This window comes from Bubalus kerabau, chromosome 3 (assembly GCF_029407905.1).
Source record: "Bubalus kerabau isolate K-KA32 ecotype Philippines breed swamp buffalo chromosome 3, PCC_UOA_SB_1v2, whole genome shotgun sequence".
In the NCBI taxonomy this organism is placed as follows: Eukaryota; Metazoa; Chordata; class Mammalia; order Artiodactyla; family Bovidae; genus Bubalus; species Bubalus kerabau.
Genome location: NC_073626.1, coordinates 84,496,141 through 84,522,266, shown reverse-complemented (window position 1 = coordinate 84,522,266; position 26,126 = coordinate 84,496,141). Strand labels below are relative to the sequence as shown.

Sequence of the window (26,126 nt, the reverse complement as noted above, 5' to 3'; positions counted from 1 at the left end):
GAATCTCTCTCTATAAAGGAGCTTAATCAAAGATTACTTAAGTTGTTAGCACCACATTTTTAAAGAAAAAAAAATACTGTGGTGCCGTATCTAATCTTGTGACCCCCCACCTCTACCAAAGCAGACTGGCATTATGTTTAAGAGAGTCTTAAATTACAGATCAAGGAAATGAATACAGAAGACTTAAGGGCACGCCTTTGGAATTTTTATATTATAGATTAAAGAAACTATTTTAAAAGCTTTTCTGTGGAATTGATTTTCAGAAGCTAAATGCAACTAGTTCATCTGAAGGCAGCACAGTTGATATAGGAGCTCCCGCTGAGGGGGAACAACCTGAAGCTGAGCCTGAAGAATCTCTGGAGCCTGAAGCCTGTTTTACGGAAGGTGAGGAACAGAGCATGTACGCTCCTTAGACCTCTCTGATCTAGCCGTCTCTTCCCTCCCTCCCTGGCTCGTTCTAATCCTCTACAGGTATCCAGCAACTGTACATTTACTTGTTTGTTGGTTGCTTTTTCTATATCAAAGCACAGATGATTTTTGAAAAATGAAGATATAATTTAAGGCATCAGATCCAGTTTTCTATTTTTGTGAATCCTGTTCTACTCTAAGAAATGCTGCTAACTATCTGGGTTTTTTTGGTGGCCTTGTAGATAGAATCTTTGATAAGCAAGAAAACCAAATCATACATATTTCTCTCTGCCTTTAAAAAATAAAAGAAAAAAATTTAAGTTGAAGGAGTAATTTATTGTTTACTGTTTTGTCAGGTTATAATGGTACGAATTGATTAATTTACATTTAAAGCTGTCCATGAACACTTTGCCATTTGATATTGGAACACATTCTTAAATAAATGTGGTTATGTTATTAAAAAGGAACTGTCCATGAATAACAATTACCTGTATCTGTCAAGGTCAAATATATATTATTAGTTCTGAATGATACTAGATAATCAATAATGAAATATCAAAATATACTGAGTGATACAGTATGGGGCACCATGTCATTGGAGTAATACTAAGAGGATTTTGTGAAGAAAGCTAAAATTATGTTATTTGAGGTGTGGATCAGTTATCTCTGGAACAATAATGTGTACCAAACCACTCAAAACTTATCATATAACAAAAATCGTATCTTTGCTCACAAGCCCATGGCTGGCAAGATGATTTTGCTGATCTTGGTTGGGATTAGTCCTAGAGCTGAGGTCTTAGATGAGACAGTTGCCTGACTCAGCTCCATCTACACACTGGCCCAGGCTTGTTCTCATGGTGAAAGCAAAGGAGTGAGAGAGGAAGCCTAAATGCCAAGCACTCATCAATCCTCCACTTACATCAGGTTTTCTCAGTCCTGTTCACCAAAGCAAAAGTGCCAATCCAGATTCAATGTGGGCGTGTACTACAAACAAAGAGGCATAAAATATTAGTGCAATAGCACAGACCATGACAAATCTCTATTGTAGGTACAGAACTGTTTCTCTAAAACCCTAAGAATCACTTCATCCTTAACTCATCTTTTTGGTTAATATCTATTTAATAATTCATCCTATGTCTTAGCCCCAAATTCAATATCATATAATAAATGCTTAAACAAAAGTTAATTTTAATAATGATGATAGTAATGCTATTTAATTACGACTAATTCTAGAAGTGTTCCCTTCATTTTCATTTCATTTAAGAACATTAAAGCTGTTTAATTTGAACTTTAAGCTAATTTTAAAAATATGTGATTATGCAAGTGTCAAAATTAATGTCAGTAGATTTAAGAGTTTTGCAGATGAGTACATTACATACACCTATTGCTTTTGGACTTAAATGCATTAGAGAAAACAAATATTTATGTATTCATTGTCAATTTTTAAATTATTTCAGAGGAAGAGATATTTTTTCAGCATGTTATGAGGGAAGCCACTTTTTTCTACTCTTTCCTCCAAAATTTTGCACATATATCAGTGAAGTTAGTTGAGTTTGAAAAAAAATTATGACTTCACAAAACATTCAAGAGGTTAGATATATCACAAAAATAATTTATGTAGCATTAGTTGCTATTCTTTCCCAGACAATTAGCTTATTTTTAGGGTCACAATATATTAATAATAATATTTATGGTAATATCAACATTTGTTTTTTGTGAAGTTAAAAAACATTTCAGTATGAAGTATAACCAACCATAACATTATAGAACACAATAATAAAAAATACGTAGACACTCACCAACCAACGAGAAGGCAATGGCAACCCACTCCAGTGTTCTTGCCTGGAGAATCCCAGGGACGGGGGAGCCTGGTGGGCTGCCGTCTTTGGGGTCGCACAGAGTCGGACACGACTGAAGCGACTTAGCAGCAGCAGGACCACCAACCAACTTTAGCAGTTTGAATATTTTTGTTTTATTTGCTTCAGGTTTTTTGCTTAAGAATAAATCAGATACAGATTTGACCCCTTTTGGACCCTTTCCTTATCCAATTCTTTGCTTCCCTCTCAGAAATGAACCAGTGTCCCAAATGTAGCATTTATCCTTCCTGCTAACATTGATCTTTTTATATTGAACAGTATTTTTTCATCTCATATCCTCTTTAGGGGAAAAAAAATAATAATTTCAGTTCCACCTAGTTCATTACAAATATTTTCAAGGCATGTTACTCTTCTTAATCCTTTGGGAGACAGAAATGTGAAAAAGATCACCCTCAAAGAAACAAGAAATATATGCTATTTATTTATTACTTGAAACACTAATAATATTTAAGAGGACTTCACTAAATTTTCATGAAACAAATTATATGATCTGGCTGACATTATAAAGTAGCATCTGATAAATATCTGTGCATTAAAATATTATGCTTCTTCAAAATGAGGTTTCTACTTTTCTATTCCTTGAACAAGAGCTCTCTGTCAGAGTTAAACCTCTCTGTCAGGGATCTTCTCTTTCCCACACCCCAGCGCCCCGTATACACGCGCTGCCAGGTCCTGTTACTTAGTAGACTCTTTTGCCCCTGACCGTTGTCACCTCCATCACCCTTGTTTTCACTTTCTTTCATGTTACATTGACTGAATCTTCTAGACTCTTGACTACTTGTCCATCTTTTGTCTTCTAGCCGTCTGATGCCTTGTACAGGCATAGATCATTCTAAATCAATATTCTTATCAGGTAAATCTTCATAACCCCCAAATGAACCCTTCAGTGTTCTCCCCATTAGATAGCACACAAAATCTAAGTTCTCTAACTGAATCTTTCAGGTCCTTTTCAGATTGGCTCTAGCTGTCTTTTCTGGTGGTAATTCCCAACTTTCTGCTTCATACAATTTCCAAACTTCCCTGCCACCAAACTTTATTTATTTCATTGCTTCTCCATTCCTTTGTAGTGCTATGTACTAGAGCTGATTCTAACACGTCCTTCAGAGTTTAACCCCAAATCCACTTCTGTACAGCTCAGTATTAGGAGTTAACCTGCTGGTAAACTCTAACAAGATTTTTCTTTCTATAACTATGATATTTATCGACAAATCTTCCCTACTTGAAATGCATACTATGTTTAGAGAGACACTGTGTTTTGCATATTCTAGTATTATAATTGTCCAGTATAATTCCTTGAATAAACAAGTATGCAATAAATATTTGTTGAGAAGCCTTTGATCTAGTAGACCACAAAGGTGTTTGTTACCTTATTGCTGATAATGGCTGGAGTTGCAGAAACATACATATTCAATAATAGTAGGATCTTTATATCAATTCTTGGTTATCTCTGGTTATCTTATTTAGAGAAGTATTGTGAAACTTTCCAAAATTCTGTTTAGTGAAGTTGCTCAGTCGTGTCTGACCCTTTGCGATCCCATAGACTGTAGCCTACCAGGATCCTCCATCCATGGAATTTTCCAGGCAAGAGTACTGGAGTGGGCTGCCATTTCCTTCTCCAGGGAAAATTCTATTTACTTGTGACTAAAAGGGAAATGTTTACATTGTATCATTAAGTGAACTAATTAGAAATCACATATAAAGTTCAAATATGAGTGGAATTATAGGATAGGGATAGGATGGAAATACTAACCTTTGGTGATTTCTTTCTTTCTCTTGTTCTGTACTGAGGTTTTATAATGTAATACATTATACTATATTATTAGACCATTATAATAGCCCCATAAGCACTAAAAAATAGTTTTTGGATGAATGATTTTAAAATATATAGATGATTTTTATGTCTACAAGTGAAAGCCATCTTAAAAAATAAAGTTATTTATAATGTATCAGGTAATAATGTAGGTGAATCTCCCACCCACACAAATATGCATAATCAAAGAGTGATATTTTTTCTTCATTTGCTTTGACATATTTTAGACTGTGTGCGGAAGTTTAAGTGTTGTCAGATAAGCATAGAAGAAGGCAAAGGGAAACTCTGGTGGAACTTGAGAAAAACTTGCTATAAGATAGTGGAGCATAACTGGTTCGAAACCTTCATTGTCTTCATGATTCTGGTCAGCAGTGGGGCACTGGTAGGTAACATGATCTGCTCCTTTACTTTTACCTGAAACCCTTTACCTTTCCCCTCAATCAACCTCCTATTGCACAAGAAGGTGTTTGTGAAGATGAGAGACATTGTATGATATTTTTAGCACAGTGTGAGAGGCTCGCTAAGTAGCAACTTTTATTGTTCTGCCGTAGGCCTGAGATTGAATCAAATTTAGATCAGTATGATTTTTGGTGAATATTTAAAGTACGACCCTTCTAACTTTTAGTCATCAGAACCAGTTCCTATTAAGAATCAATATGTAGACAGGGTATGGGATTATCAGCTAAATATCAATCTGCTTAGCATAAGCTCCATTTCTCTGTTCATGCCAGTTCACTAGTGCCATCCACATTGAAGGGTAAATAGATTAAATTACCCACGAGCAGCAAAGAGAGATCATTACAGACTTATTTTATATCTGATTTCACTCAACAGAATGGTCAAAAAACCAACAAAAATAAAAACCAATTTCTCCTTTCTCCTTGATCCAGATCACCAAGTCCTGATAGTTTTTCCTGTAAAAGGATTCAATTATTAATAGACAAATGCTCTTTTCATTCCAGAAGACCCAGGGACTCCTGCAAATGAGTTCCCTTGCCCTTTCCAAAGAGCTCTGCAGAATAGTGGCAAAGGGAGGTTGCCACTAAGGGACAACTATATTCATGCTCAGATTGAGCTAGAGAGATAGAGAAAGCAAAAGACTAATCCCTGCCCCTTCCCCAAGCTAAGGGGACTCTTTGTCTTACATTTTCATCACTAAATGGGTTTAGGGTTACAGTCAAGCAACTCTGCACTGAGCAAAGCATATATGCTTGCAGATGGTTTTGTGCCTCCTATTGTATACAGAAGCAGCTGGCAGTGTCTCAAAAATTTTAAGCTCTGATGGGATATCCTGACACCAAAATTTAAAGATTATTTGAATTAATTTGTTGACTGAAATGCCCAGTTAAGAGTCACTTGCATACAGATAACTATAGAGCAAAATGCAGCTCTGGGAAGCATGAAGTCTTCCAGCCTTAGGCGCCTGAAAAGATGCTTGCAAGCATGAGTTTTTCTAATAAAATACCAATTAAAGACAGTTTATGACAATGAAATTCAATGGAGTTTTTTCACTTACAGGCCTTTGAAGATATATATATTGAACAGCGAAAAACCATTAAGACCATGTTAGAATATGCTGACAAAGTTTTCACTTATATATTCATCCTGGAAATGCTTCTCAAGTGGGTTGCATATGGCTTTCAAGTGTATTTTACCAATGCCTGGTGCTGGTTAGATTTCCTGATCGTCGATGTGAGTATTCTGCATGTTATTGTTTCATTTCACTGGCCTGTGAATGGTAACTTCTAGTCCTCGCTTGGTGTCTGGCACACAGTAGGCACTCAGTACGACTGCAGGACCCCAAATATAAATGATGGATCCCATCTTCCCAATAAGAAAATGTCCTAAAACATTTTTTGCCAGAGTTTCACAGACAAAATAGTTAAATTAATATTTAAAATCCCAAGTTACACAAAGCAATATATAAATGTAGAAGTTTTGCTTTGTCACTCTCACATATAACTGTATTTAAATTCTTCACGGGCATCTTTGATGTTCGCATTTTTGTCATCTCCAGAACCTGTTGCAAAGCGTGTCCCACAGGTGGATTAGTAATCACAAAGGAATATGAAAGTCCAAGTAGCAAGAGACACCTCTTGATTTATATGATTATAGAAACAGGTTAGCTATGGGCCAATTACTTAAGAGTTTTATGAAACTATATTGGTGTTGAAAATAATATATTAATAAGATGCAGTGCCAGAAAGTAAGAGGCTTTAAAAATATGAATATGAGTTTATTCCCTTACTTTTGAGGGAAATTTTTGAAGAAGATCTTAACCAGACAAAATTTTAAAAATCAATTTTATTTAATTTTGAAGATATGCTTCTTAAATGCCTTTAAATTAATAGTTAATTTTGTCTAGATATTTAAGGCCTTTTGTCTAGGAAAAAACTAGGAGAGCCAGAGGGAACAAGGGCCAGGAAACGTGGAGGGAGGGGATAGAATGATACTCAGATTAATTAAGAAGAAAGACACTGAAATTTTTAGGAAAGAAAAACGTGTGTTTTAAGTACTGAACTTTAAGATAATATTCTGTTGATTATAATAACTCCTTGGCAATTAAAGAAATATTATGATATATAAAATTTACATATACTAGAAAAAGAGAAAAATGGACTCTTTCATGGAGAAAGTTAGTTTTTATAGTTGTAGGTGAAAAAAATTCAACTTAATTTAGTAGGAGCTTTCTATTCACCAAACAGAATTAAATGTATATGAAATAAAGAAATTTCTTTGAATTTAAGAGACTAAAATATCTTTTACTTTTGCTGAATCTGCATAAAGTAAGCCTATTATTTATATTAACATATAAAGCTACATGCAGAATTATATCAAAAGTTTACTGGCGATAAAATGACAATAATACTTTAAATCACATGTGTTTGAGCACTACGAGCAAAAGAAAAACATACCATGAAAATACCAGTTCTTTTATTTGTATAATGAGATTATGGATGATACTTTATTTTCTGTCTGTAGTTATGATACATGTAAATTTTTAATAAACATATCTTATGTTTACTATATCCATGTAATAATAAAGGCATTAAGTCAACACTACCTAAATATAAGGAAAATCTTAAGAGAAATGTGTGAGCTGCTGTTCATGTTACCTAGTGTATTCTGATGTTTACCTTCTTGGATTTAAGAAAATTATTATGATAATACATTAAGCTAATTAATGCCTTGATTTATATCAAACATGTTTATCAATCATCTATTTTGTATGGAAGAGACAAATATGTATGCCATTTTCTGGGCCTATGGGAGCTTACAGGCAAGTAGTGAGGATAGATATGTATACAATGAGAAGATGACATCTCTATTAGAAGTTTCATGTGCTTCGCTGAGGAAGAAGCACAGGCTTCATGAGGACAGTGCAGTGTGAACTGGCATTTGAAGGATGTCAGTGTCAGCAGATGAGGCAAGGGCATCAAAGCCTTGAAGACACTGCTACATGCCAGGCAGGGCTTGTTCGGCCACCAAGTAGTCCTATAGGATAAGCTCTGTGCCACAGAGTGAGGAAAAGTAATTGGTTGATACTTTGTAATTGGTTGCCAAGAAACTTAAGTTGGAGAAGAGGTTGAAGGACCTGAGTGCCATTCAAAGAGATTTATTAATAGATCTATGATTTAGTGATTGAATAAAGAAGCTATTGAAGAGTTCTCAAAGATACTTTTCTGTTCAAAAGTATCTATGGAAAGTGACAAGAAAAGCTCACCCAAGAAATTTGCTGGAGATGTCAGTGATGGAATGGAAGAAAATTACTATTTAGAGGCCAAAAAGAGAAGACCAGAAAGAGAAGATCTACATGTGTCTCCTTTTCATATTTAGCAACACAAGACACATAAAATTGAATGTTTACTACTTCTTTAGCCAATAAATACTGCCCCTGTTCAGAATTTTTTTCTTATGTCTAACTTTTATTTTTCATTCTTTAATTTATACCTATCTCTTTTTCATTCTGGCTTCAGAGAAGATAAAGTACTATAAGTCCTCATGTTTTATACCTAGAAAATCTTCCCAATAAATGATAATTCAGTAACTTTATCTTTCATTTGTCTTTGAAGAGATTTGCAAAGCCTAAAAATTTAGATTTTAGGAAAAATATAGAAACTCCTTAAGAAAATTTTATAGATTAAATTTTTCCAAATTTAATGGTTTTTCTATTTCATATTGCATGTGCAAAATTAGTTTGAATAAGTCAAGTTGTGTTGTAAAATATTTTTATGTGCCTCATTTACTTGTCTTAAAAAAATGTAATACCACTAACACCATATTCTTAAAAGCTATATTACACATCTGTTTTCATTTTCCTGCTTTTGGAATTCAGGTGCACTTTAGGAGAAAATATCTTTTCTTTAGCTTATATAGTTTCCATGAGTTTTCTATGTATTTTCAAAGGAAATTAGACATTTCTGTGCCACCTGTGGTAGTTATTCTTTTCCTTTTTCGCTGTGATGTTACAACTTGTATCAACTACATTAGCCGTCAGTATAAAGAAGTAAAGAAAACATTGTTCTGACAATTTCTAATTAGTTATACTAAAATCTCAACTTTTTAAACTTAATGATTTCAGTTTTCCGTAATGAATGATCTTAGGCCTTCACCCTGACATTTACAAGACTAAAGCACTGTTTAGAAATCTAGATCTTTCTGAGTGTGTTTATATTCAGAGTCAACTGTGTCGTGCATACTTTGCTTGCATACTTGTACTAGGTTTTCTGTTCTCTTTCAGGTCTGCTAAATAATATGAGAAATGATAAAGTTTTGTAAATCTATAGATGAAAATGTCATTTTGGTGTCTTTCTTTCTTTACATTTAATTCTTTTAAATTTTCTTGTCAAGAATCTTGATAAAAAGAGCATATATTGCTGCTGCTTTTTCATTAAGTTTATAGCAGTGGTTCTCAAAGTATAGTTCACTGGCCAGTATCATTAAGCCTAAGTGGGAACTTAAGGAAATGCAGATTCTCAGGTGTCATCCGAACCTTGGCCAGCCATCTGTGTTTGCAACAAGTGATTTTGATGCTCACTAAGGTTTTGGAACTGGTTTATTGCATACAGCAAGGCTGTTGTGTAAGCTTTTTTGCCTATAAATAAGAAAATTGTGTTGCTTTTTTCTGTATAGGTCTCATTGGTTAGCTTAACTGCAAATGCTTTGGGATACTCAGAACTTGGTGCCATCAAATCCCTCAGAACACTAAGAGCTCTGAGGCCGCTGAGAGCTTTATCCCGGTTTGAAGGAATGAGGGTAAGACCAAATGCTTTAGTATTTGTTGGAATTGTAATTGAAAACAGGGTTTCCCTGATGGCTGAGGTGGTAAAGAATCTGCCTGCAATATGGGAGACCTGAGTTCCATCCCTGGGTCAGGAACATCCCTTGGAAAAGGGAATGGCTACCCACTCCAGTATTCTTGCCTGGAGAACTCAATGGACAGAGGAGCCTGGCGGGCTGTAGTCTATGGAGTCTCAAAGAGTCGGGCACGACTAACACTTTCAGTATAAACTGCTGTTTTGAACCTTAGACGTGACACATCCAGGTTAAATTTGTCTTCTACATTCATATTCATGTAACCAATCAATCAGTAATATTTGTCAGACATCCATAAATGACACTGTTGGAGGCACTCACACAACATAATGCCTGAATGATGGCTTCTAATTAGAAGCAATGAGATTGCTTCTACCTAGACTTTTTTACTCTGTGGGAAATTTCTAGCATGTTGTGTAGACTTCTGATGTGAGTCAACATTAGTTATGTTCATTTCAGTTTATAAATGTGAAGGAAATCCCACTCACTGTAATTTGAAACCACCAAATCATTCCTCATTGTTTTTCTTCTCTGCTCCATATGATGTCTTCTGAGCCTTTTAAAGTCCAACCCTGGCCTTTTTGCTCTCAAACAAAGGCTGAGCTAGCTAAAAAGTAGGTCAGCTGTGGAAATCTAACACTCATTTAGAAAGGTGGTACAAAGGAACCGGGAGGCATTTGTACTGCCAGTTGTCATCCCCTGAGGCATAAAACCTGAGACTACATACCCTCAGCACTGAGGAAATGATGATGCCCTGTCCAGGTAGGTTTGGCCATTCAAAAAGGAACTTTTAGGTGTTTTGTGATGTTTTAAAATAGTTACTTAGGATTTTCTTTGAATGTTGCAGACACAACCAGAAATGGATGATATATGGAGGTATATGTGCTTCTGTATTTGTGTGTGTATGGTATCATAGAAAGGAATGGCTAGCTATTAAATTCTTTTCAGCTTACCAATTTAAAAACCTGTTTTACAGTAGCTATTTTAATTTTTTAAAAAGAGAATCAAGCTTTCAGTACTAGAATGATTTTTATATTTTCTCTGTTGAGTTTTCATGTATAATGACCTACATTTCTAGTTCTTCCATAGATCTGACTCTCTTTTCACTTCTTTCCCCATCTCACTGCTGTGCCAGGTCGTTGTCAATGCTCTTTTAGGAGCCATTCCATCCATAATGAATGTACTTCTGGTTTGCCTGATCTTTTGGTTGATATTCAGTATCATGGGAGTGAATCTTTTTGCTGGCAAGTTTTACCACTGTATTAACTACACCACTGGAGAAATGTTTGATGTCAGCGTGGTCAACAATTACAGCGAATGTAAGGCCCTCATAGATAACAACCAAACTGCCCGGTGGAAGAACGTGAAAGTCAACTTTGATAATGTGGGACTTGGGTATCTTTCTCTGCTTCAAGTAGTAAGTAACCACTTTATTATTCACTGTGATGTGTTACTAAAATGAATATAAAATTCTTCTTACTCACTGTTTGCAATACATATTTCCTTAAGCCCATCTGCCTAGATTCTTCCTTAATCATGGACGAACTGTCTTTTCTGCACCATGTTGGAGACTGGATGGCTGTATAAAGTTTAAAGTCTCCCAGACCATGCCTTAGGTTTCCAGAACGAGTCTCTGTTACTGAAATTTCTATGTAGGTTCCCACTGTCTTCCCCAATCTGAGCAAAGTAGAGGCATTGGCCCGAGGATGGGATTGGAAAGGTAGGGGAGGGGTGGTAGATTTCTGTCCTTCTCAGACACCAGACAGTATCTAAACCCTTGGCAAGTCTCTGCTCACCCAACTTTCACGAACACCATAACCAGATATTCCCCTCGCATGGACTCCTACCTTGATTTCCATCTTCCTGCCTGTTGCTTGAATGCTTTAAGATAGGGAGATTGTGCTCTTGCAAACAAAAACCTTCCTATCAAATCTATTATGCCTGCTATAATTTCATAAAACTCCATTTAGCTTCTCAACTGACCACTCTAAGTCATGTTCACACACTCCCTGAGTTGATCCACTAACACGATACCCAACACTAGATGAATTCTGCAGGGTCCTGTGGCATTAAGAAACTGAAAAACAAATGTGCATGACTTGTCTTCAGAATTACTATGTCTCTTCAACCAAAAATTTTAAAAAGTAAATTGCAGTTAGGTATAATAGTTTTTAGATTATAAAGTTTCTTCTTACAGAATAATTGCCTCAAAATAGTATATTTGGCAATTTCAAGAACAAACCATCATGATTAGTGATTGGTGATAATATCATTTAGAAAAGATAAGCAGAAAAGACAACCTTAAGATCAAATAATGCAACATATTTTTCAGTTTGTCTGAAGGTAATACTATATATGTGAAATTTTTTCATGTTGCATTCTTGTATATATACATAAGAGTCAAAGGTTGTTGATAATTGATTTTATGATAGCACATTGTTATAATCTATCATGATTTAAGTATAGATGTTTAAGTCACATAGAAAGATGTTATGAAATATGAAGGAAGAGATTTCAATGCATATGTTTTAAAACTTTGCCAAAAGAGTTTAAATGTTAATTTCAAACTATTTTATATACCTGTTTTTGGATAAATCTTGGTTAATAAATCTGATATTTAGTCTCTTCTAGAATTATAATTTGCGAGGGGAAAAAAATTCAGTGGTGTGACTTTTTTTCAGGCCACATTTAAAGGATGGATGGATATCATGTATGCAGCAGTTGATTCACGAAATGTAAGTCTATTTAGAGGAAAAACTGTTTAATTAGATCTAGTGACTATTTCTACAGTGTTGTAATTTACTGATATTGTCAATAAAATAAAACCATGGGTCAATTTATACAGAATATCTGCATCAGAAAAATAAAATATTCAACCTTACATTACTTCTTCCAGTACTTAATTTGAATGTATTTCTCTGTTCACTGTGAATGTTCTAACATATCTTTCCTAGTATCTAGAATAGCAACTGGCACTTAAAAATTTGTAGATTCTATTTGTTCTATTTGTAAATAGAGACATTTTATTTTTGGTTCTAATAGTTCTAGCCATGAATTAAAACCCCTTATAGGCGCTCTCTTCATCTGTCTCAGATTTCCTCCAGCTTTTGATATTTTTTTGTGATAGGAAAGTCTGAATAATGATAAAAGAAAAAAAAACAAATATAATCATATTTCTTTTTGGAAAGTAAGATTTTATGATAGAAAGGGCTTTCATAATGTATCTTACACACATCAGCACTTTAGAAATTTTTTTGTGGTAATCTCCATATAATTTCTCACTATTTAACAATAAGGAAGGAAATCATGTTTTAAAAAAGAGATTGGTTTCTCATATATTGTCAGAGCATAGTAATTAAGCTCAAGATGTTATATCCCTGACACCAAAAACATGTGGTAACTTAGAGAGAGTTCCTGAATTTTTTTCACCTTATTAAAAAAAAGAAACTATAAGAGCTTGACACCCTGCATTTTATCTTTTTTATTATCAGGAGTCCCATTTATAGGCTCTTTTGAATAATATTAATAATTTATAATTTATTACCACTTACTGTGTTAAAGGCCTTCTTACATTATCTCATTTTCTACAGTAGTTTCCTACCTATTTGATTAATTCAAAGTTCTCTCCACCTTTCTAATCAATAACCTCCATGACATGCAAATTACTTTTGGTTTCTTCCTTAATAACTTAGCAAACACTACTGTATTTTGTTGTTCAAATGCTCAGTCATGTCTGACTCTTTGCATCCTTATGGACTGCAGCACACCAGGCTTCCCTGTCCTTCACTATCTCCCAGAGTTTGCTCAAACTCATGTCCATTGAGTCTGTGATGCCATCCAACCATCTCATCCTCTATTGCCCCCTTTTTCTTCTGTCTTCAATCTTTCCCAGCATCAGGGTCTTTTCCAATGAGTCGGCTGTTCTCATCAGGTGACCAAAGTATTGGAGCTTCAGCTTCAGCATCAGTCCTTCCAGTGTTGATTTCCTTTAGGATTGACTGGTTTGATCTCCTTGCAGTCCAAGGGACTCTCAAGAGTCTTCTCCAGCACCACGGTTTGAAAGCATCAGTTCTTCAGAGGTCATACTAGTATATAATCCCTCAGCATTCAAACACATTACAAAAGATGAAATTCAATTGGCTTCTAAAAGTATGGAAAGTTATTCACCCTTACTCTTGTTTAGTCAAGAGAGAAGTGCAAATTTAAACCAAAATTAAATATTACCTACATACTTTCCTGATTGGCAATATTTAAAAGTCTGACAATGTCAAGTACTGCCAAGAACTGCAAGAACTCTGGTATGCTGGGGGTGGGGTGGGGGAATGGGAAAACGGGTAAATATTCCTTTAAAAGGCTCCCTGGTGACTCAGATGGTAAAGAATCCACCTGCAGTACAGAAGACCTGAGTTCAAACCCAGGTTCAGGAAGGTCTCCTGGAGAAAAGAATAGTTACCCACTCCAGTATTTTTGCCTGGAGAATTCCACGGACAGAGGAGCCTGGCAGGCTACAGTCCATGGGCTCGCAGAGTCAGACGCAACTAAGTGACTAACACTTTCACTTTCATTTCTTTAAGAGTTGCGCATTATCAACATTATTCATACTTAAAAAAAAAAAAACACAGAACTGTGTTGGATAAGAAAGCACATCATTGTTACAGAAACAGTACTTAAGACCTGCTAAGTACAATGGATCAATAGACTCATTTTCAGAATGGAAAGATACTACTGATGTACTTATGTCAACACATATGGTAATAATTCTAGTCTAGCAAGAGAAATATATAACAGAAATCAAACCCTTACTCTTACCTATTACTATTGGCCAGTTTCTATTCTAACACTTCTCAGATAGTAATATATTTAGTCTTCTGAACTACCATATTAGAGTTGGTTCTGGGTTTTTTTCCATTTTAAGGATGAAGAAACTGAGTCAGAGAGAGTAAAATTTGAAAAATTTTAACAAAAACTAGTGTAACTGTAGCATCTCTTCTGTAGGAAGAGGAAGTCCTCACCCCGCATGCCCCACTGGGGTCTTAAAAGTGCATTCATATCCTAGGCATTTATTGGATGAAATGAATTTTAATTATTCAGACTTTTCTATGAGTGGTTTCATTTTCTCAAGTCAATGAAAGGGTTTGGAGACTCTTTAATAAGTGTGTTAAACTTGATCTTTCCTAAAATCTGTTTAACTTTTTAAAAATTTCCAGTGATAGAGATATGCTTTGAGAATTGAAAATTCACTGATGTCTTTTCTATGAAACAAGTTTTAGGTCTAATGGTTATCATTTTTTATACTTTGTAGGTAGAATTACAACCCAAGTATGAAGACAATCTGTACATGTATCTGTATTTTGTCATCTTTATTATTTTTGGTTCATTCTTTACTCTAAATCTTTTCATTGGTGTCATCATAGATAACTTCAACCAGCAGAAAAAAAAGATAAGTATACTAAAACTTCATCTTTGCTCTAAAGTGCTAAATAAACATACCACAATGTTTCCTTTTGGCTCCAAATGCAGTCATCAAAAAGAAAGAATATAAAATTCAGAAATTATTTTGACTTAATCATCTATGAGTTTTTAAGTGATCAGCTATCTGAAAGTACTGATATTTCCAGTACAGAAATATGACTAATTTACATGTTGAATATATGCATATCTAAAATACATGTTAGTTAGTAACTTTAGAATAGAATGTGGAGACATTTTTGACACAATTACTAATATGGATTTTATAGCTAGCAAAGAACATGATTTTTACAAGTTTTCCTTTCATTTCTTTACTTTGGAGGTCAAGACATTTTTATGACAGAAGAACAGAAGAAATACTACAATGCAATGAAAAAATTGGGTTCAAAGAAACCACAAAAACCCATACCTCGACCTGCTGTAAGAATAGTATACTTTCATCATTAATAAAAGCTATGTTATCTATCACTTTTATAGCCCAAATTGCTACATACTAATTTTCATATATTTGCAAAACAGTTTCTTAGCGATGTGACCAGATAGCCTCAATAGTCTAAATATTTGGTATTTTTTAGATATATAATACATAGAAATTATGTAATATATTTTATACACAGACATAAAATATACATAAGTAAAAATATTCAGGCTTATATACCAATATTATTATATTGGTATATATATTATTATATATATATATAATATTATTATTATTATAATCCTAATACCATAGGATTGACGTCACTGAGGAGCTTCTAATAATGTAGAGAAGAAAACATATTCATATATACATAGTGTGGAAATATTGAATGTTCTCAGAGTGCAGTGAGGACCAATTGGGATAATTGATACATCTTGGATATGCCCCATATTCTGTCCAGCTCTGCAGATTGAATGGAATCATTAATGAAACAAGTCATAGGTCTTGTTTGTTCCTGGTTTTTAAGAAAAATTTCCTATTTCCTCCAAGCATCTTGCCCTAAATCAGATGACATCATTCTCTATGGCTTTTTATGGTGATTGTGAGTGTATATTTGCCAGTGGCTACTGGTCTGTTTGGTTGCAGCAAGGAATTGTTGTCAGAAGAGTCCCTGAGTTCTTTTATGTTTCAGAACTCCTCTCTGAAGGTATACATGGTACAAGGTAATCAAGTGTTCCCCAGGAATCATGACTCTATAACTCCATTAGTGATGATGTAAAACTAGCTAACCTAAAACTGGCCATGCCCCTATTCTGTTTGTAAGATAGCCAAAAGCCCAAAGAAAGTAGATAGTAATATTGGACAAAACATAAGGAATGTATAATTTGAGCCTACTTTTTGAGAAATAATACAACTTGAATGGATAAAGGAGAAAAGCAGAGTAATGACTTATGTGAAAAAACAAACACTCCAAAGTCATGGAAATAAATATTGCAGTGGAGAATAGCGATATATTTTTGAAATAGTAAGTAGGAAACAAGGTTTTCTGGGTTAAATGAGTCAAGCCCACTATGAATCCGCATAAATCCATCTTAATTTAGCCAAGTAAAAATATGATATCAAGTGAACAGCATGGTAATGTGAAGAAAAAGAGATTTTTAGAGACTGGTATGGGGGGGCAGGAGGAGAAGAGGACGACAGAGGATGAGATGGCTGGATGGCATCACTGACTCGATGGACGTGAGTCTGAGTGAACTCCGGGAGTTGGTGATCGACAGGGAGGACTGGCGTGCAGTGATTCATGGGGTCACAAAGAGTCGGACACGACTGAGCGACTGAACTGAACTGAACTGATGGGAAAATGTTAGAGACAAAGTAATGCTGGGCCTTAGACAAGAAGATGAACCCTTACATACAAGAAGATGAGTCCACAATATAGGGTCATGCCAATAGGACTGGAGATAAATGAGCCAACAAGAAGGCTCAGTGGGATGAGGAACCTATAAAATATAGGAAAGGCGGGAGGAGATATAGCTAATAAAGAAAGTAAAGCAGTTAATGTTTTGTGAAATTACTGATTCTGTTAATGTAACTGAAAGTCCTGTAAAGGCGTTTGGAAAGGTGGGGTCTTATGAATATGGGATAAGGATTTTAGAGTTGTCATTATCATACATAATTCAGCTGAGCTCTAAAGCATAGGTTCATTTTTGAAAGATAATTATAATATACCAAAAAAAAAAAAAGTGCTGAGCGTGAAGCCTTGTGCACGTCACCATTATAGAAGAGGTAAATCAGTGAAAGAGTGAGATTTATTAGTAAGGCAGCACATACATGTAGATAATGAGAAAAAATTTTAATGGCTGTTTAATTACATCAGATAACATGTAGATTTACTTTAGTAGGAGTAGGGATGCACAGGAAATGATTAGTGAATTTAGCTAGAATATTATTGGCAACAATTTGGCAAATTAATTCATTCATTTACAATGTATGATGCTAAGCATTTGGAATTAAACACTAAACAGAGAATCTATTTGGTAATCAAATAGTCACACCAACAAATAGAAATATCCAAGAAGGAAAGAATCCATTTAGCTATGAGAGCTGATAAGAAAGAAGGGGCTGATTAATCAGGGAAGGCTTTACTGAGCATGAGCCTAGGCCTGAAGAAGAATGAGGAAGTTTCTATAGGCCATGTAAGAAGAAAAGAGGGATGTATATGTGAAGGTCTTGAGGTAGGAAGGCCAGTGAGGCTGGAGTGCAGAGGCTGGGGGTTCATTTGGGACATGGTGACAATGAACAGGGTAGGATGGTCCAGATTTTTCTGGGCTTCTTAGGCCACATTAAGGCAATTCTTTGTCCTTAGAACAAAGCGAAGCCATTGAGCAGAGCCTGGTCAGGTTGGGTGTTGTGACTGTCACTGAACCAGCATTGACAGAGGCAGCGTGTGTGGTGTAGACTCATTGTGGAACTATTTCAGGGGTGACAGCCTGAACCAAGTGGTGTGGAGATGAATAAAATGGATTTGTGCGCTATCATAGGGATGAAATTAAAAGGTTTATTAATTGAATATGAGAAGTGAAGAAGGAAGCAACAAAGATGACTCATGAGTTTCTGCCTTACATGCTGGATGAAGAGTGGTGTCACACAGAATAAGAAGTAGGGACATGAATGGAGAAAACAACTGGAGATGCTAGTTTACAGAATTTGAAAATCAAAAGGAGAATCTGAAAGAGAATGAATGTTAGAAGTAGTAGTAAAATTTCTAAAGTAGTAAAGTTTCTAAAGATTGAGAGATTAGTTTCAGAGCAAAGCAGCAATTCTAGAGAGGAAGAGATGGAAGAGAAAGGGAATAAATATAGAATAAAACTGCACAGGATGTGGCTCAAAAACAGTGTAGATTAGGTTACAGAGGAAAAGGGATTGAGTCCTCCAATGATTTTGGAGTAGTATATAAAAAGATAGGTGTGGAAATCAATACAATATAAAATGACAAAGAGGTAGAGGAATTTCTTTATAACAATTGACTTTGGTGTTCTCAAAAAAGAAGTAAGATTAGAGGGCAAGAGAACAGGAAAATTCTGAGAAGTTTGAAATTATCCTGGGAGCAAGTGAGGGACAAAGGATTGCTAATCATTATGAAGAGCCAAGACAAAGTGAGAGAACATAAGCCTTAGTGAACATGGCTTCCAAGACTATACAGCTTCCTCCAGCATATTCTGAAATTTAAATTGGAGACAGTGACTGTGTAGTGGAGTTGTATATTGATCTAACCCACTGGAAAACTAAATGGGCAAAGAATCTTAAGAGATTTTTACTGAAAATGCTGATATGAACATAAAGAGCAAGTTGCTGCTTTTCAGCCATTTTGAATCTGCTTCACTCTAGGTGCTGTATCTGTGGAAGAAAATTGATTTTTTAATTAAATAAAAGCAAACCATTTGCAATAAAATGTCATAAATTTTATGAAAAATGTAAGCACAAAATTGTCTGAGATCACAGAGTGCTTAAAACTTAAAACTGAGTTAGGATGCCCCAGACTGAGAGGGGAGTCTAATAATGCCCCTTGACAGAAGCATTATGACAGAGGAGATGGATAAACAACATAAAACAGTATGGTACAAGAGTGGTAGCAAGTATCAGAAGGGTAGAAATAAGGGGAACATAACCAGACTTGGAAAGGTAGACTTCAGTACCCAAGAGCTAAGAACAAGGGGCTTAGACCTGGAATTAGATGCATTTAAGTTGAAGGAGGCGCTCGAAGAACAGATGCAGCTGAAACAATGTAAGTCCAGTCCATCGGGCTAAATATGTATTCAGAGAAAATACATGTTTTATTTATGTATTTATTTATGCAAAAATAAAATGTTATTTTTGCAAAATATAACAAACCAGTACTATTTGATATCCCAGAATTCCAGTATGGAGTAATGGATGCCTCTACTAGTCGGGCAGGGGCAAAACACTAGCACAGAGAATCCAGACCAATAAAGGCATCCATCTGGAATGCAGACTATGAGCGTAGATGCAGCAGAAGCTCTATAGTTCTAGTTGAGAAGGTAGAGGACGACCTAGCAGAGGTGAGCCAAGATCCAAGCTCTAGGATGAGGAATATTGAGCACATAGAGGTGAAACAAAGAAAAAAAACAGGGCCCAGTGAACATAATTGGTTTACAAGATGAGGCTTTAACTTCATAAACAAGACATAAGGCTAGTTAGTGCTTAGAAATTAGGTCCAGATTGAATAGGGCGAAGTTTGAACATCTAAATTTTAAGCTATACTTTTTTAAACGATGATTTTATTCTTGTAGCAGTTACCTCATATAAACTTCACTCTGTTTTCCTTTGTCTTAACATCTTACATAACCATAGATGGGTCAGCAAAACTAAGAAATTTACCCTGGTATGATAGTATTAAATAAAATATAGAATTTAACTGGATTTTACCAACTATTCCACCAATGTCCTTTTACTTGAACTATAATTTTAAAAGGATCTTCTCAGCTGAACCTTAAGGTAAAATTTAAGATGCTGTGGCTTTGCTGCGCATAGTGGGTGGGGAATATAAAGGAAGAAACTAGGGTGGAAATGACCCCAAAAAGCTAGAAAAGTATTTATTCATTAGTTCTTCAAAGTTAATTTTGATGCTCACCCCAAACATAGAAGATAACAAAGATTCATTATAGTGACCAATATTTGCTATCTACTGTACACATGGTTATGTTTTAGGCACTGAGAAACTAAAAGGTGGTTCTTAACATAAAGTCAGTTTACAAAATCTGCTATCATAAACAGTATAAGTAGAACAAATACCTTTTGGAAAGAGCTGGATATTCCAGTATACAAAATTTTCTTCCAAGTGTAAACCAAACATGGAATGTTTTGTAATAAAAGCTGTATTTTCATATTGTTATGTTAAAATCAGATAAGTTGGACTTGATTTGTTTTTCAGTCTCTAAGGGAATTTCACATACTCTTTTTTTTTTGCAGAACAAATTCCAAGGGATGGTCTTTGATTTCGTAACCAAACAAGTCTTTGATATCAGCATCATGATCCTTATCTGCCTCAACATGGTCACCATGATGGTGGAGACTGATGACCAGAGTCAAGAAATGACCAACATTCTGTACTGGATTAATCTGGTGTTTATCGTTCTGTTCACTGGAGAATGTGTGCTGAAACTGATCTCTCTTCGTTATTACTATTTCACCATTGGATGGAATATTTTTGATTTTGTGGTGGTTATTCTTTCCATTGTAGGTAAGAAGAGGTGCTTTCACGCAAGTGAAATTTTTAAGAGTAAAAATTTGTGTTTTAAAACTTTTAAGTATTTTTCATTAATACTTTCTCATTCATCCCAAAATTTCAAATAAAGTTTAATGAAGAGTCCATTCTCAGCTTGTCATTTATCTGTGTGCTGTGCATGAAATTATATGAAAAAAAGAGAATTTATATTATTTATATTTATATTATACATGCAGCTTTCATGTATCATCTTGTCCTATGCCAGAAGAAAATAACTGCAACTTTGGCATAATAAACAGTCATACTCCTGTGGTATAGACAAGTATTGCTCTGAATAAACAGTTCACACACATGTACACATATTAATCAATAGAAGTAGTCAAATAATTGTCCTTGATAATTGGAATAGCATGTTGTGTGCTTATATATATTCACGCTCAAACAAGCCTCATGTCATCTTTGGGTTCAGATAATTTTCTACAGTGTGTAATATTCTTTTTCAAAAGTAGACATTTTGTTCAAAAAAATCAAAGCAGATTCATTTCATCAATACATATTGCTTGTGTGTAGGATGTTAAATCAGGTGCTGGAAGTAAAGTTCTGCCTGTTTGAGGAAAGAGAACATACACATAGAAAAGTAGTATTCCACTGTGTATATACTTTTGCTGGTTAAACAGAACTTTGAAATAAGATGTCACTCCATTTGATCCCAGTGATGGTGCTATAGGGAAGGAATGTAGTGATTAAGGGAGAGGACTCCTGGGTTATACAGACCCGACCTGGTACATCCATGTTTTCACTCTTTACCAGTTCTGTGACCTATGGCAAGAGGGATCTCATCTCTCTGATCCCTGGTTTCCCAAGAAATATTTTTGTAAAGTGGTGTTGTGAGGATTAAATGAGATTATGAAAGTAAATGCACTTAGCACATATCTATAGCACAAAGAAAAGACTTAGTAAACGTTAAGCCTAACCACCACCAACAAAACTATTTAATAGCTATTATCACCATTTGGGAATGCATAAAATCATTGCCAGGATTCAGTCCCAAGTATGTCTGTCTGGAAAGCCTGGGTTGTCTCTTCTGCCACATCCCAAATAAAACTGATCAAACCATCTGAGAAGAATAAGTCTCATATTCCTAATCTAAAATCACATGCTTTATCCATTAGTCCTTATGCAAATACTAGTATAAAACTAGTATATCAGAAACATAAATCCATTTCTGTACTTCACTACCATATACATTGTGTCTTTTGGTATATGCTTGACTTGAACCAGGAAAAATGACCATTAATACCTTCAGTTAGTATAAAACTGTTAATGTTATAGCACTAAACATACCAGTTTCATTTTGCTAAATGAATATTGCAGATTATGTATATGTAAATGTGTGTGTGTGTGTGTGTGTGTACCAAATTCTCATGTCCACATTTTATAAAACTAGTATGTGCATGTGTGTATGTGTATACCTAATTCTCATGTCCATATTTTGTAAAAATAGTTAGTGCTTATCTTAGAAATGTACATTTTTGTTTGCTGCCATTACATATAACATGATTTTTGTTGTATCTTGGCTTTCCATAGGTATGTTTCTGGCTGAGCTGATAGAGAAATATTTTGTGTCCCCTACCTTGTTCCGAGTGATTCGTCTTGCCAGGATTGGCCGAATCCTGCGTCTGATCAAAGGGGCTAAGGGAATCCGCACGCTGCTTTTTGCTTTGATGATGTCTCTTCCTGCATTGTTTAACATCGGCCTCCTGCTCTTCCTGGTCATGTTCATCTATGCCATCTTTGGAATGTCCAACTTCGCGTATGTTAAGAGGGAGGTTGGAATTGACGACATGTTCAACTTTGAGACCTTTGGCAACAGCATGATCTGCCTGTTCCAGATTACCACCTCTGCTGGCTGGGATGGATTGCTAGCACCTATCCTCAATAGTGGACCTCCAGACTGTGACCCTGAAAAAGATCACCCTGGCAGCTCAGTTAAGGGAGACTGTGGAAACCCGTCTGTTGGGATTTTCTTTTTCGTCAGTTACATCATCATATCATTTCTGGTCGTGGTGAACATGTACATTGCTGTCATCCTGGAGAACTTCAGTGTTGCTACTGAAGAAAGTGCAGAGCCCCTGAGTGAGGACGACTTTGAGATGTTCTACGAGGTTTGGGAGAAGTTTGATCCTGATGCCACCCAGTTCATAGAGTTCTCCAAGCTCTCTGATTTTGCAGCGGCCCTGGATCCTCCTCTTCTCATAGCAAAACCAAACAAAGTCCAGCTCATTGCCATGGACCTGCCCATGGTCAGTGGGGACAGGATCCACTGCCTTGACATCTTATTTGCCTTTACAAAGCGTGTTTTGGGTGAGAGTGGAGAGATGGATGCCCTTCGAATCCAGATGGAAGAAAGATTCATGGCATCGAACCCCTCCAAAGTCTCATATGAGCCCATTACAACCACTCTGAAACGCAAACAAGAGGAGGTGTCTGCTATTGTTATCCAGAGGGCCTATAGACGCTACCTCTTGAAGCAAAAAGTTAAAAAAGTTTCATGTATATATAAGAAAGACAAAGGCAAAGAAGGTGAGGGAACACCCATCAAAGAAGATATCCTCATTGATAAACTAAATGAGAATTCAACTCCAGAGAAAACCGACATGACCCCTTCCACCACGTCTCCACCTTCCTATGACAGTGTGACCAAACCCGAGAAAGAAAAATTTGAAAAAGACAAATCAGAAAAGGAAGACAAAGGGAAAGATATCAGGGAAAGTAAAAAGTAAAAGGAAACAATATTCCATTTTGTGATCAATTGTTTACAGCCCGTGATGGTGATATGTTGGTGTCAACAGGACTCCCACAGGAGGTCTATGCCAAACTGACTGTTTTTACAAATGTATACTTAAGGTCAGTGCCTATAACAAGACAGGGGCCTCTGGTCAGCAAACTGGGACTCAACAAACCAGAGAAACAGCATCGACAGGAGGTTTCTGTGTTCACAACCAGCTGACACTGCTGAAGAGCAGAGAGTAATGGCTACTCAGACTCTAGGAACCAATTTAAAGGGGGGAGGGAAGTTAAATTTTTATGTAAATTCAACATGCGACACTTGATAACAGTAATCGTCACCACTGTTTATGTTCTAACTGCCACACCTGCCATATTTTTACAAAATGTATGCTGTGAATTGGTCACTTTTTTTTTTAATTCACAGGTTGTTTACTATTATATGTGACTATTTTTGTAAATGGGTTTGTGTTTGGGGAGAGGGAGTAAAGGTAAGAAATTCTATGTTTCTCTATTGTATAACTGGATATATTTTAAATGAAAGCATGCTGCACTTCTCATTCTCATGTAAAAAAAAAAATCACGTCACAAAAGGGAAGAGTTTACTTCTTGTGTCAGGATGTTTTCAGATTTTTGAGGTGCTTAAATAGCTATTCATGTTTTTAAGGTGTTTCATCCAGAAAAATTTTACTGTGCCTGTAAATGTTCCATAGAATCCACAAGCATTAAAAAGTCGTTTTATTTTTACATAATTCATTACATATACATGTATATATGTATATGTGCATGTATATACATATATATGTATACACACACAGACACACACACACATATACACACACCATTACATAGTCATTATGAGTCCTGGCAGCATGACTATAACATTTTTGATAAGTGTCCTTTGGCGTAAAATAAAATATCCTATCAGTCCTTTCTAAAAACCTGAATTGACCAAAAAGCATCCCCCACCACCACTTTATAAAGTTGATTCTGCTTTTTCCTACAGTATTGTTTAGCCATCTTCTGCTCTTGGTAAGGTTGACATAGAATATGTCAATTTAAAAAATAAAAAGTCTGCTTTGTAAATAGTAATTTTACCCAGTGGTGCATGTTTGAGCAAACAAAAATGATGACTTAAGCACAGTATTTATTGCATCAAATATGTGCCACAGAAGTAGAGTTTGCAAGCTTTCAACAGGTAATATGATGTGACTGGTTCCATTATAGTGTGACGCTGTCACTGCTGCATGTTTATCTCGCCTCTGCTGCTGCATCTTATTCCTTCCACTGTTCAGAAGTCTAATATGGGAAGCCATATGTCAGTGGTCAAGTGAAGCAAATTGTTCTACCAAGACCTCATTCTTCATGTCATTAAGCAATAGGTTGCAGCAAACAATGAAGAGCTTCTTGCATTTTATCCTTCCGATCTTAATTGAATACTCTATGGTAAAAAGCCCAATGTACAAACAGGTTGCAAGCTGCTTAATTCTGTTGAAAATATATGGTTAGAGTTTTCTAAGAAAATATAAATATTGTACAAAGTTCATTTTATTTTCTTTTTCAGCCTTTTTGTACATAAATGAGAAACTAAAAGTATCTTCAGGTTGATGTCACGGTCACTATTGTTAGTTTCTGTTCCTAGCACTTTTAAATTAAAGCACTTCACGAAATAAGAAACAAAGACTAAAATGCAGTGTAGATTCCTGCTTTTTATTAGTACTGTAAACTTTGCACACATTTCAATGTGAAACGAATCTCAGACTGAGTCCAGCATTTATTAGCTTTCATAGTGATGCCTTATCATCGAAAGAGGCTTAAGGAACAATGAGTTGATATTCTTGGCATTGCTTGAATCAGATGGTTCCACCTAGTCTTTCTATTCAGTAAATCATCAGTCTTTTCCAGTGTTTGTTTACACAGATAGATCGTATTCTTACCAACCCATATGACATTAGAACTTTATCAGATACGATATGAGATCCAAGCTTTATTCCACAAAAATCATATAAATGAAATTATATTACCAGTCATAGCAAAACATTTTGTGTTTCTTTCACAAGCGACATTAAATGTAGATTCTTTATACTAAAGCTATTGACTTGTAGTGTGTTGGTGAAATGCATGCAGGAAAATGCTATTACCATAAAGAACGGTAAACCACATTACAATCAAGGCAAAGAATAAAGGTTTTGCTTTTGTTTTTGTATTTAATTGTTCTGTCTTTGTTTCTATCTTGGAAATGCCATTTAAAGGTACATTCTATCATGTAAAATGATCTATCAGAAAAAAATGTAAAAAATACACATGAAATATAATAATTCACCTTTAAATTTTTCATGGAATGGAAAGTAATTAAGAAGAGTGTACTGGATATCTAGTTTTAATATTGGCCAAAAACCTAGATATGGTATTGGATAGAGTAGTGGAAAATTACATAAATTAATAAAAAATTGACTAACATTTTAGCTTGTGCATCCTTTCTCCTTCCTGTCTATCTGCTGCTTTGTTTTTGTCTTGTTATTCTCTTTTCCCATTTTGGTTCCTTCCCTATGCATCCTTGATCTACTTTTCTATATACTTTTCATCACTTCTTAAGCTCTCAGTATTTTTCATTAAGGGTATTCTCTTTGTTTCTTTTCTGCTTGCCAAAGCTTTTGTTTATTACCGTCTATAGATAACAGAGTCTGTATACTTAGACTTCTAATAATCTGCTGCACCACAAAAAGTTCATACATCTTCATATCTATAATTTTGGGGGCAAAAGTTCAAAGTGAGCTTGGATCTCACTCTTCA

At 35.3% G+C, this 26,126-nt stretch overlaps 1 protein-coding gene across 3 annotated transcripts in view; it reads left to right on the top strand.

The window, feature by feature from the left end:
• SCN2A (sodium voltage-gated channel alpha subunit 2) overlaps positions 1–25,539 on the top strand; it is an 87,780-nt gene extending 62,241 nt beyond the window's left edge. For all 3 annotated transcript variants that reach the window (XM_055572391.1, XM_055572393.1, XM_055572394.1), the window contains 10 exons: positions 264–384; positions 4,323–4,477; positions 5,614–5,787; positions 9,229–9,351; positions 10,547–10,828; positions 12,093–12,146; positions 14,714–14,851; positions 15,196–15,300; positions 20,291–20,561; positions 22,134–25,539. In XM_055572391.1, coding sequence (XP_055428366.1) covers positions 264–384; positions 4,323–4,477; positions 5,614–5,787; positions 9,229–9,351; positions 10,547–10,828; positions 12,093–12,146; positions 14,714–14,851; positions 15,196–15,300; positions 20,291–20,561; positions 22,134–23,329 — 2,619 coding nt within the window. In that variant the 3' untranslated portion in view covers positions 23,330–25,539. The remainder of the gene's footprint in view (positions 1–263; positions 385–4,322; positions 4,478–5,613; positions 5,788–9,228; positions 9,352–10,546; positions 10,829–12,092; positions 12,147–14,713; positions 14,852–15,195; positions 15,301–20,290; positions 20,562–22,133) is intronic.
• Positions 25,540–26,126: the final 587 nt, after the last annotated feature.